Genomic DNA, 13,992 nt, shown 5'->3' with positions numbered 1-13,992 from the left:
ACGTTGGGTGTGATACTGATAAGGACATTATGGATTGGGTATTGGCCTAGGTTAAAGTAGGAACCTAGCAGGGAGATGGTGATGGTATGATAGCCCATTTGGGTGTGGAAGATGAGGCTTAATAGTTAATACTCGGGCATAGCCTATTGTTGTTGATGTCCAGTCCATTATGGCATCTATTGGTTTTGTTTTGTGTTACAAACACCAAGACCAATTCTAGCTTTAGCATATGGTAAGTAACGCCTCTAATAGCGAATTAGAAAAATTATACTATAAGTCTATAACTATTTTTTAGCACATGAGTATATACAAATTTAATTTTTTTTACCGATTCTAGTTGTTATGGACTTATGGTCCAGCCATGAGTTGCTAATCGTCCAAATTTTACGGATTCATAAGGAATCCGTATTTTCTGTTAGTGGTCGGGTGATATCGCCAATAAAGAATTGTAATTCACCTCCACTAAATGAAAATATGTATTTTCTTGAGATACTACTTAGATGACATAGAACGGATACAAAATATTTTATAGTACAAAATTAAAAGATCGAACACAAAATCAATAAAAAACAAATAGCAATAGTCAATACGAATATCGTCCCCACTTACCTTTACCTTAGATATCACCAACAACTACTAAATGATGACAGCTTCTATTCTATTCTATTTGATGTGATTGTTTTTTTTATGGAGTTAAACTTTAAAAAGTGTTACGATTTCAGTTATATTTAATTTGTAAATTTAACATACTTATTAGAAGTTTTTATCTCTTTGATTGTAGGTCCTGCGTTTTAATCCAGACATAGACGAATGCTATTAACTCTGGGATACTAACTTGAAACAACTAACCAAACAATATATACAAAAAAGGTCATGTACTTTGGAGTTTCTCAAAAGAAAATCTACAGTAATGTCCCAATATTTTGGAAAAATTTTTAAAAAAATTCTCTTTTTTTTAATAAAAAATACCAAAAACCGATAAATTTATTCATTTTAGTCCATTTTTATCTCTTCACCATTTCAACGAGTTTACAATTTTGAGCTACAAGACTTTTATGATATATATATATATATATATATATATATATATATATATATAGAGAGAGAGAGAGAGAGAGAGAGAGAAGTTATACTGTGGATGTACAACTATTGTACGAACGTGTGGACAATGTTATTCTATGAGAATTACTCAAAAATAAATTGTTTAGTGATGTGAATACGTTCAACCTCACACAATTATTGTCATTTTCATGCATTCTCAATAATTCTTATTCATTTTTGTTCTCACGCATCGTTTTTCACTCATTTTCATTCTTACAGAATACGACTCAATTAACATCATGACAACATTATGACAAAATGAGAATAAAAAAATATATAATAACCTTATAGATGATTTAATTTGTGATAATGCGTGATAATGACAATAATTATGTAAAATTGAACGTATTCACATTATCAAGCAACATATTTTCTTTATCATTCTCACATAATAGTATTGTCCGCACGTCCGCACAATAGCTGTCAAACTACATTTGAACCTAACTCTCTCTCTCTCTCTGTGTGTGTGTGTGTGTATATATATATATATATATATATATATATATATATATATATATATATATATATATATATTAAATGTTGAATTTGAATATATTTATATTTTTCATTATTATTAAAAACAATTAAATACTTATAAATCGAGTAAATCTGTTTTTTTTATAGAATTGTTTTTATATGTATTTAATCGTGTTTATACGGTTTATAAAAAAATGTTTTTATACATTTAGAAAAATAAAAACACGTATATGTTAAAAAACAGTATTAAAACATTTGGTTTTAAGGTATAAAAATATATAAATATCTTTTATGTATTTATTTCAATTATATGTTTTTTTAGATATAAATATATTTTTGTACGTATAAATATGCATTTCAAAAGTATTTATATATGTGTTTATATAATAATATTACTAAAAAATATTTTTAAAAATAATATATTTCATTGTGTTTTTAATAATAACATAATATTAAATAAAATAATAATATAATTATATTTAAATCTTCAGAATTGTATACATTAAATACAAGGGAGAAGGAATAAAATTAATTAAGGTGTATAGCCTAATTGATAAGAGGGATGTTTTGTGTTTGTGTAGGGTTGGAACCCTCCTTGCTTCTATTTTTTTTAAAGCTTCATGCATAATAGATATTCAGTAATGGGGAAAAGTCATAAAAGTCTTGTAGCTCAAATGGTAAACTCGTTGAAGTGGTAGAGGGGAGTCACGAGTTTGAAACTGTCTCCCCTCATTCTTTTCAAAAATGTCATTTTTTCATTACTAAGTAACAAGCTGACGTGACATGTTAAATTATGCCCTACGTCATCACATGCTTCCAGATGACATGGTGACCGGCTGAATAGGTAAAAAATGACTAAACTAAATAAATTTCTTGGTTTTTTTATTAAAAAAAACAAATTATGACTTTTTAAAACTTTTTATAAAAATTTGGAACTTTCTTTTGTAGATTTCCCTTTCCCAAAAGAGGCTCTCATCTAAACTCACAACTTGACAAGTTTGGGCCAATAAACAACTTAGAGCCCAAACTCCAAAGATAAACTGGATCCGCACAAAATATAAAGTATAGAATGTTTTTAAGCCTACTCGCCTGTTTAACGATCGGATTTATAATCCACTTACAAAGGGATTATTATAATTGTATAAGTATTTATTTTGATTCTTTGTTTTCCAGTTTGAAAAAGAAAAGAAAAAAGGTATTAACCAAAATATATATACTAAGGTTTCGCTTATAACTGAATTGGAAATATAAAGAAAAATAAAACGACATGTTGCAACGTTTTCACTTTTGAGTCAGGAGATAGATAGATAGGAAACTTCGCCCAAACGATAAAACCAAATATAACAAACTTGAAACTTGAAAGGGGAAAGAGTATGTTAGCGAAAAAACATTATAATTTTAAAATAAAAAAAAAACATTATAATTTTATCTAAACTATTTGTTTAAATTTAAAAGAGAAAAAACATTTTAATTTTAATAATTCAATACTTTTTACTTTTTTTATAAATTCAAACTTCTCAAATATTTAGAATTTCGAACTTAATTTTTCTTTAAATAAACTCATATAATACATGAGTCTCACACCTACTATATATTGTTATGGATAGATATTTCAGCTTACTATTTATATATATTGAACTTGTACTAACATCACAGGCAAACCCAAGATCTTGGATTTAGTCAATATTTTGGACTGTCATCATATTTCTTATAATATCTTGTGCAGAATTTAAGAGTTTGACTACAAATGAATTGACCATGCCAATAACACGTGGTCAAAGCTTTATGAACTTTAAAGACCATCGTAAAAGTCAGGTCAAGCGTATATAAAAAAAACATCCCAAGAATGTCAGAATTTTAGTTATTATTGTTATGTATATAAAGTCTAATTGGTCATCACTCACACACACACTCGAACTGCCACGTTCACTCTGATTCTTTCGCACCTGGACACATTTACATCATTTCTAAGATCAGCTAGCACTTGTAATTTTATTTCTTATAAGTTCTAAGATATGTGATTTCATCACCTCCCGATGTTTTATGTCGGAGAACCAAAAGGATTAAGGGTTTTCCTCGTAATTTGTTGTGCTCTTGCATTTATTTTCATTTACTTACTGTTGTTTGATCGATAACAACTTATTCTACTATTTATTTTATTGTTAATATGTTTTCATTGTCAAAATTACTAAGATACTTTATGGTAGCTTGGTACTTTTTTTAGTATCTTAAGCTTTATTACACAAATTCACTTGTTAAATCACTTTAACACTATTTTTCTCTTAAATACACTTATTTCATTACCAAATAACACACTTTTATTAAACAAATTTCTGAAAGTTATTATTTTATACCTAGTATCTTGGACAAAACCAAGATCTTCGGCACACTTCAAAATCTTAAGCAATTTATTTTCACTAACCTTATTTTAAACATCACACCGCATTTACTAATTTGGTTACGAAATTAGTTTGTTAATTTTTGATACTTAGGATCTAGCATCATCTCTATCCTTTATATATATATATATATATATATATATATATATATATATATATATATATATATATATATCCTTATGGGATGATCAGGCCAATTACTATTTTTCAACTTGATATCAGAACCCATCCTAGGGCTTCTTTTATTCATCACATTCTCCGACTTTCTGGTCTTCTTCCTGGTTCTCCATCACAATGTCTTCTTCCATCAATTCCTCAAAGATCGATACCACAATATCTTGAAAATTAACCAGAACCAATTTCTTACTTTGGAAGGCATAAGTCGTTCCCATCTTATGAGGTGTCTAGCTCTTCAGGTACCTCGATGGCACCAAATTGATTCCCTTTGCCAAACTAACCACTAGAACAAGTGCAAAAGCTAAGGAAATCACGAACCCTGAACATGATGTGTAGGTTGTTCAAGATATGCTTGACAGTATCCGGGTGAAATAGAGTGAAGGGGATTGTAAGGACCCATATATGCTTGATAATATCCGGTTGAAATAGACCGAAGGAGAGTGCAAGCACCAAGAGATGTATGGTTGCATGTTTGTATGGTATGAGGTATTTTGGGGAACACACTATGCTTTGTGCTTACAATTTTAAGTTTATGTTTCAGGTATTTCCAATTCGAGGGGGAAGGGTCCGGCCTGATCGCACCGCATCACCCTGTGATTTCCGCAATTTGAGATTTTGGGATTTTGTACTCTAATAATATGTTACCATGATACACTTTTGACTTATTTGATATGAGTATCGTATGTTTTGAATGAACTTAAAAACAAAATTTCTATCATGATTGGATCCTTCTTAGTGTTGGATGTTGTGTAATACTATAATATGATTGTATACTTAGCTAGACTTGTAAGGTCTTGCTTTTTGTTTGTATATTTTTATGTTTTGTTGAGATGTTAATAAGATTTGAACAAGTCGTGAGTCAAATAGGCATGTTGGGTTGATGTCAAAATCAGAACAGGCTATGAGTCAAACAGGCCAAGTTAGAATGATAGCAAGATCAGAGTAGGTCGTAAGCTAAAGATGCACAATATAGTTATATATAGTTATTACTATGGTGTTTGTAATATTTTTGGGAACTTATTAAGCTTTGTGCTTACAATTTTGGATTAAGTGTTTCTAGGTTGTGCTTCTGGCAGTGACAAGCCTCCATCTTAACCGTGATGCATTCGCATCTCCTATGTTTATGATTTTAGACTTTCGTTACTGTTGACATTCTGATACTTTGTTTTTCACGTTATCATGGTATTTTGTGGTTGAAACAAATTGGTATTGCATCTTTATGGAAATTGGTTGTTTTACTTATGCTTTTTAAAGAGAAAATTTTGGTTTGAAATTTGGGACGTTACATTTACGATCCGGATCTAAAGCGCACACATTACATAATAGTTCTTTGGGTAACGAACTTTGATTTTTGTCCATATTTAGGTAACAATGTTTTTTTTTTCGTACACGTTTGACCAGTAAACTTGTTTGACATGTTCATAATACGGTAATATCACCTGTAATTACCAATAATATTACATATTTTGAATAGTTCAAACAAATTTACTGGTCAAACGTTTACAAAAAAACATGGTTACCTAAATATAGACAAAAAAAAAATACTTACACTCTTAGGTTATTAACCAAAAAAAAATCATTTGAGAAAAAGCAACAAGAACTTCTATTTAGGGCTCTCAGTTTGTGAGCCATTTGGAAAGACATATTAAAGTAAATAAAACAAAAGTATTTTGTAAAAATGTTTTCCTACCTACTCTAACAAATTAAGATCATTTCTATCATATGTTGATCTCTCATTAGTTTTGACACTTATCATTTTATGGTATTTTAAAATAAATAAAATCTACATGTAAATTTCTAATTTTTTTGTTCATTTTTTAAAAATTAGAAAGACATGTAATAGTTCTATTTATATATTATATATGTAATGTATTAAATGTAATGAACATAATGATAACTTGCAATGAATACTTTTAGTCATTCTATATTTAACTTTTTTTTAATTAATCCATGTAGTATATAGGTCTCATACCTACTATGGTTATAATTAAAAATAACAACCAAACCACTTGTGGGTATTTCCGTTATAGGAGGGCATTCTGAGTGAATCCAAAGAGGAAAATTCTTATCGTAACTTTTATAATTCAACATGCTATTGTTTTTGGTTTTTTCTTGTGAGTATGGGATGAGAGCGATTGAGCTAATGGTTGGTGAGGTGGGATGGGAGGTTGGGTGGTCCTTGTAATTTATAAATAATAACACAACATAAAAATAATAAAAAGACAAAACAACTAAATTTCTTTTGCAAAATGAAAACAATATTCTATCAATTATTCTATCTTCTGAGTATGAGATGAGAGCTATTAAATCGTCTTTGTTCTAATCCAAAATGAACACAATTTTCTATCAATTAGAAAACTGTATGTCAGTCCTATACTCCTATTTTGTTACTACATTTCTTGCAAGATATTTGTAACGCTTCTATGTTAAAACAAATTCCTTATCATTTTGTCACATTTCAATGTATGAGTCAATGTATTTATTATGTTATAAATAAAATAGCATATTAAATATTCTATATTCAGTTAATGCAAAAGTACTTTTTTAAATGATCTTGAATTTTATATATATATATATATATATATATATATATATATATATATATATATATATATATATATATATATATATATATATATATATATATATAATGTTATAATCCTTTAAACACTGATATATTAATGAAAATTTTAGAATTCTAAACTCAACACCACTAGACTGATAAGATCAAAATTATTAATGGTAATTATATAGTAAAAAAATACAATACTATAAATAAATTTAGTCTAATCTTTATATATATATATATATATATATATATATATATATATATATATATATATATATATATATATATATATATATATATATATATATATATATATATATATATCACATACATTTTGCATGTCAAAGAGGCCTCCGTAGGACTAGCTAGTTCATCACTAATTCTATGGCTTTGGCCGTGTTCATCTTCGTCTTACTTCTCAAAGTCTCCACCGCCGTTTCCAGTCAGAACATAACCCATCTATTCTCTGCCGTCCTCATTTTTGGCGACTCCACTGCAGATTCCGGCAACAACAATTACATAAATACCCCATTCAAAGCCGACCATCCCCCATACGGGGAAGACTTTCCTGGAAAAATCCCCACCGGCCGGTTTTCTAACGGAAAACTGGTGTCGGACTTTTGGGCGTCTCTGCTGGGAATAAAACAAACCGTTCCTCCGTTCCTGCAGCCTAATATCTCCGATTTTGATATCCGTACTGGAGTGAACTTTGCTTCCGCCGGATCGGGGTACGATGACATGACGGCTCAGATTTCTCAGGTGATTCCTGTGACGAAGCAGTTGTATTACTTTAGGGAGTATATAAAGAGATTGAAGAAAGTTGTGGGGATCAAAGAAGCGAATAGGATAATTGAGGGGGCGTTGGTGTCAATTAGTGCTGGAACAAATGATTTCACCATTAGCTACTACGATCTGCCTTCTAGAAGAGAAGATTTCTCCATGGACGATTACCAGGATTATATATTGAAGAAGCTTCAGAATTTCGTCAATGTAACTCTCTATCTCTCTCCCTCTCTCTATGTCTTTATTTAAACAGTTTGTTTGATTTTGTGGTGGTGGTTGATAGGAGCTGTACAAGCTCGGATGTCGAACAATGGTGGTTTCAGGGCTACCTCCGATGGGGTGTTTACCGATTCAAATGCTGTCCAGATTCTCGAGAACATGTTTGACGGATCAGAACACCGATGCTCGAATCTACAATCAGAAGCTCATGAATCTGCTGCCGCAGATTCAATCTTCTCTGAAAGGAAGCCGGATTATGTACACAGATATCTACACTCCGATGATGGAGATGATCCGAAATCCACGAAAACATGGTAAATTTGTGACATTAATTTTAATTCCCATTAATAAAACCAATTTCAATTCATTTATTATGGCAACAAAACGAGTAATTTTATTTGTATATTATAGTAAATATTTTAAAGAACATGATATAATAAAAGTTTGAGAATACGATTCCCAAGAGTGTCAGTTTGTCTTGAATTATTATCAAAAGTTTGAGAATAATCGAAAAAAGAACTTTTTATATTTATTGTGATGTGATATGAACAAAGTTTGATACTCCAACAAACTACTTTATTTTATCTACACAGTTACAAAAATTATCAAGTTCATTATAGTATATTTTCATTTATTTGTTAGTTATAGTATACTTATTTTTCTTTTTTTGACTTTTCTATTACGATATTATACTGTAACTGTCTATTCAACATTCAACCATAATAATAGGTAACTTGTTTAAAAGGATTCCTTTTTACCGAGATTTTTACTTTTTTGATTCGATTATCTATTTTTTCTGATGCCACAGTATAATGTTGACTCCTTCATTGATTGTGATAATATGTGAAATAATAAATTATGATGGTTAATTAAGATTTTTTTTCAAAAAAAACAATATTATTAAAAATTCTCATAATACTATAAGAAAAAGAAGATTAAAATACATTATTAGGCACTTCCTTTTTAATCTTTTAAAATGTGAATAAAATCATAAATTTCTAAGAGAAAATCACAAAAAACAAGGTAAGAATTCCAATAAAAATATTATTTCTTTGAGTGTTACACAAAGTCAATTTTGCATTGGACCCACCTTCTAAACATTAAATGATTTTCCAAATCCACATTAAATGAAGATTAATTTTGCATCGAATGATTTTTTTTATTAATGGTGAATATAGTTCGACAGGTAGACTAACACAAAATTGGTAATCATTTTTATATAAAAAGTAAACGAGAGTTGAACTTTAGGAAAATCAAATATTCTCTTAGTTTTTGTTTCTATTTATCTTTGCTACTCAATGAAAAGAAAAAATTAAAAGATAATTAATGGATTTAATATGTCATTATTTTATATGAATAGCTTATTTTGATATATTTAGTGATTTTCTATATTTCTAAATAAGTAAATATAAATAAGTTAAAAAAATGTGTTTTGCAGGATTTACCCATACGAAAGTGGGGTGCTGTGGAATTGGGTTACTGGAAGCAGGACCAATATGTACATATCTTACTCCACTATGTACAAACCCTTCAAACTATTTGTTTTTCGATAGCATCCATCCAACTGAAGCTGCCTATCGTTACGTTACCAAAACCCTTCTCAATCAAATCCTTCGTCATCTGAATACCTCCGGCCATATTTTCTAAGTAAAATACTAAAATCTAGAATAGACTTCCTTTTAGGTTTTCCTAAACAGAAATGGTTAGATCCAGAAGAATATCTGTAATGTTTAATGCACAATAACTTACTTCAAATGTATTGCTTTGGAAATAGTCATTTCTTATTTGGAAAATCGTCTTATCATGCATATAGATTACAAATTAACTTTACGATTTGAATTACTTTTAAACTGTTATGTTGGTTTTGCTATGCTTTAATCTATAGAAGAGAACAGAAGACAAATAAAAGAACTCTGTTGTATGGATGAGAATGTTTACCGATTAAAAAGTTATTTTTGTTTAAAAACACAATCCCAAACACCCCTTATCTTGCACGATATATATCAGAAAAAATATTAGATTTTCCAAAATTTCTATTTAAGATGACAATTTTTCTTTTTTGTATGTGTATGACTTTACTCGATAACCAATCATGTCATAGTAGATGGATAAACACTAACCGCATACAATTTGTATGATACAAATACAAATACAAATGGCAGCAATTTAGTTAACAAAAAAATCCATACACTACAGCAAAACATTGTACAATTACATACCACCACAAATATGTTACAATACAAATCAATAATTACTTACTTCACTTCCGGCCACTCCCAGCCACAGCGGTTGCCTGAAACAAATCATCAATCCGAGCCTCAACATCTTCAATGCTGAATTTAACATGTTTATCTGCATATTTCCCAATATCTTGAAGATTATAAAACCTCCCAAGAAAATTTCTGTAAGCAGGGAGCAAAGTTCCAGCTACTGAGATCTTCAGTTCCTCTCTCAATTGCTCATCGAATATGGCCCATGTTGATTGAGTTCGGAAAATGTCTTCAAATTGTGAATTGAAGAGTTTAAGTTTGTCCTTCAAAGCTTTGGAAGCAACATTTGAAGATAAGTTACTGTTGTCGAGTTTCAAAGTGTTGAGAATCTTGTGCCATGAGCTTCGTTGGTAATTTACATGGTGTTGTCTCACTTTTGATGTTTGTTTTCGGATCCAATCGTCTCCTAGAAGAGAACCTAATTCATCACCTTTAACTTTCTTCACGATGTATCTACCGTTGTTCATCATGAACACGGAGGATAACGCAGGGTCTCTGTAGGTCTTGGATTTTGATTCTAAATTGTTCTCTAGAACTTCCATGATCCAAGAGATTTGAACAGGTAATGAAGATGAAGGTGATGGAGAAGATCCGTCGAGATTGTCGTCAAAAACTTGTTCTAGGGTTGCTCGGGAACAAGCAGCACGGATGTAATTCATGACGTAACGGGTGATTGGATGAAGACCACCGCCGGGGACGGCGGCTTTGGCTGGATCACGGCGGATTAAATTCTCTAATTCAAGGAAGATGCCTCTGATTGATTCGCCTAATCTCTTCCAAACGCCTGTGGCTTCGTTTCTTAAGAATAAACAGTATTGATCGGAAAATAATACCTCGAATTCCGGTAATAGATCCTTCACGGCTTCGTATACGTCGAGAATTTTGAACAGTCTCTCTGGTGCTCTGCTCCCCATGGCAATTCCATTAGCGAAATTAAGCAGCTCCATGGTGGAAACCCTACATACATCCATGAAGGAGAGATCGGCGGCGGCGGCGGTAGAGGAGGAGTAACCGAACACACGATCGCAAAGGCGTCGCTCGCTAGGGTAAAATACTCGAACAGCCATGTTAATTGCTTTGACCCATTTCTCGATTTCAACATCGTTGTCGGCGTCTTCTAGAGGTTTACTCGAATTCTGTAACCCTAAAAAACCTAATCTCGAGAGGCTTTCTTCCAAAAACTCCCTCCGGCAGGTGCTGTAAGCAAGCGAGCATTCTTTTCCGTAGCCGGCAGCGACCATCCTTTTCGCGATTTCGTGCAGATCGTTGATTGTACTAGACGGAAGCGCCTCGATCGTGATGTTATAGTCCGACACCGGATGAGCCACCGGAATCTCCACATCATCGAATCCGTCATCTTCATCATCATCAGAATCTAAGTAACCACCAACACCACCTCCCACAGCGTTATCGGAAGATTCAGCGCCGCCACGTCCGATTAACAGCTTAAACTCTTCCTCAAGCCGAAACATACACTGCTGGAGCAAATCCTCCGCTCGGTCGAGACAAGACGTAACCGCCTTGTCGTCAGCCATCGCACTCCACTCACGAATCACAGCGACTAGTTCGTCAACGTCGTCGAGAAACGACGAAGCGTCGGCAGGATCAGCCCATATCGGTTGGTCAACCGTGAGGTATCTAGAGATCCGTCGGTCAATCGTTCTGAGTGTCTGATCAAGTGCGGCTCCGCCGTCGTTGCCGGAAAGACTTTCATGTAGCTTTTCCCTTAATCTGCCATCAAAGTTAGAGAAGATTTGGAGTATATCATCGGCCATGGCATTATCGGTGTTGCCTAGAGTTTTAGCTATGTGACGAGCCACGGCAATGAGTTTCTCTTCGCCGGTTTCAGCCATGATTTACAATTGGGTTATGGAAGTAGGAAATATGAATCAAAAACCTGTAGGGCATAAACTGGGAAACATCAATCTGGGATTTGTGCGTGATTTGTGTTGGGATTGATATTTCTTTAGTAGTTGCTGAAATGAAGAAATATCAAGGAAAACGCGGATGAAAACAGTGAAGGATATGGTGGGGGCCGAGGGAGGGGTGGGGAAGGAGGAAGGAAGAAGACCAGTCTGAGGAAACAATATTACATTATTACCCTTTTTGTTTCCAGATTAATGGCAAAATGGAAACGAATTTTCATTAAAAAAAAACGAATACATTTCGTTTCCTGAATCGGAATCAGTCAAATTAATATCGTATATGACTAAATAATACACATGAAAATGCTAAATTATGTTGACTTTGATATAAAATATTAATATTTATTATGGAGGTCATGTGTTTATGGCTAAATAATTCACATATACGACATGCTTAATTATGTTAGCAATTAGTTATTTTCATAATTGATTTGATTATAAAAACAAATTGTTTTGGTATTTGTCAATTTGATAGACCCATAAAAGATTTAATTGATATTAGTGTAAGGCATTCCAACACAAATACATAAGTACAAGATACCAAAAAAAGATAAAGAAAACAAAAGATTTATGCATTTCTCGTGATTAGGATAACCGTATTATCTTCGCGGGCGAACTAGAAAAACTTATTATTGATATAACGATGAAGTTTACGATTATATTGTGATTATATGTATAAAACTAGGTACATACAAATAAAATGGTTAATGACCTAGGAGGATAATAAGGTTTTAAGTTTGTCCATATTAGATCATTAATGTTTTTTTTGTACATATTACACCAATATGGTTTGTTATAACCGTTTAAAAAAGGTAATAAAGTTTAATTTTGTCTATATTAGGTCCCTAAGGTATTTTTTTGTACATATTACATCAACATGGTTGTTATAACCATTTAAAGAGGGGTAATAAGGTTTAATTTTGTCCAAATTAGGTCCCTATTTTTAATATTCTTTATCATTTCATCTACCTCTTTTACAATTTATATTAGTATCTAGTTAGATGGTTTCATCATTTCATGTTCTCATTTTTAGTCGTACATTCACCACAACCACAGTTTCATTTGAAAGGTTACATAACAACTTTTTGTATTTTTACAGAAAAAAAAACTAATAATAATCAAAGTCTTCATGATTAAGGCTATGTTTGGCACGCCACAGCTAACTGATAGGCTAGTTTATTTTTTCGATCTTTTTTAAGTTGTCATGTTTGGCAAGCCAAAAAGTAGCTTATAAGCTAGCGTTTAAAAAAGCTACTTATACTAGTTTTTTATTTTTTTTTTAATTTCCAAATATACCCCTTAATTAATTAAGAAAACATATTTTTAAATATCATTTTATGTCATTATGTAAATTTCAGATAGCTTATAAGCCAGTGAGTGTCAAAGTAAAAGAGTATCCCCGAAAAATAATGGGGTATCACCGATAAGTAATCAGTCCACCAATGGGGTATCCCCGATACGCCATTACTTATCGGGGATACCCCATTACAAGTCGGGAATACTCTTTTACTTTAACCCTGGTTCTGCCACTGGCTTATAAACTATCCGAAATTTATTTAATGACATAAAGGGACATTTAAAAAATATGTTTTCTTAATTAATTAAGGGGTATATTTGTAAATTAAAAAAAACTTTTAAAAAACTAGTCTAAGTAGTTTTTTAAAACGCTAGCTTATAAGCTACTAACTAGATACTTATATAAATTGTAAAAGATTTAGATGAAATGATAAAAATATTAAAAATAGGGACCTAATGTGGACAAAATTAAACCTTATTACCACTCTTTAAACGGTTCTAACAACCATGTTGGTGTAATATGTACAAAAAAAGACCTTAAAGATCTAATGCGGACAAAATTAAAACCTTATTACCTATTTTAAACGGTTATACCAAACCATATTGGTGTAATATGTACAAAAAAAAACCTTAAGGACCTAATGTAGACAAACTTCAAACCTTATTACCCTCCTAGGTCATTAACCCCAAATAAAACTATGTTTAGATAGTATGAGACGTTGGTATCACCACTGGGGTGATATTTATTTTCTTCACCTTTATCATTTTTTATGTGA

General features: G+C 31.5%; 1 protein-coding gene and 1 pseudogene across 1 annotated transcript; one reads left to right on the top strand and one right to left on the bottom strand.

The window, feature by feature from the left end:
* Positions 1–7,057: 7,057 nt before the first annotated feature.
* Positions 7,058–9,518, top strand: LOC145113518 (GDSL esterase/lipase At2g31540-like). Its single transcript, XM_079049593.1, has 3 exons — positions 7,058–7,713; positions 7,790–8,039; positions 9,164–9,518. Exons 1-3 carry the CDS (start codon positions 7,108–7,110, stop codon positions 9,370–9,372), a joined length of 1,065 nt encoding a protein of 354 aa, XP_078905719.1. The 5' UTR covers positions 7,058–7,107; the 3' UTR covers positions 9,373–9,518.
* A 372-nt stretch (positions 9,519–9,890) lies between these two features.
* On the bottom strand, positions 9,891–12,046 carry LOC145113516 (exocyst complex component EXO70B1 pseudogene; annotated as a pseudogene).
* Between the last annotated feature and the right edge of the window lie 1,946 nt (positions 12,047–13,992).

Source organism: Lactuca virosa, chromosome 5 (genome assembly GCF_052849685.1).
Source record: "Lactuca virosa cultivar CGN04683 chromosome 5, Lactuca_virosa_CGN04683_v6, whole genome shotgun sequence".
NCBI lineage: Eukaryota > Viridiplantae > Streptophyta > Magnoliopsida > Asterales > Asteraceae > Lactuca > Lactuca virosa.
This window is presented reverse-complemented; position numbering and strand designations above follow the sequence as displayed.

Coding starts and splice junctions, on each gene's coding strand:
- LOC145113518 (XM_079049593.1), top strand. CDS start 7,108: ATGGCTTTGGCCGTGTTCATCTTCGTCTTACTTCTCAAAGTCTCCACC. Junction 7,714..7,789: donor AGCTTCAGAATTTCGTCAAT/GTAACTCTCTAT, acceptor GGTGGTTGATAG/GAGCTGTACAAGCTCGGATG. Junction 8,040..9,163: donor CCGAAATCCACGAAAACATG/GTAAATTTGTGA, acceptor TGTGTTTTGCAG/GATTTACCCATACGAAAGTG.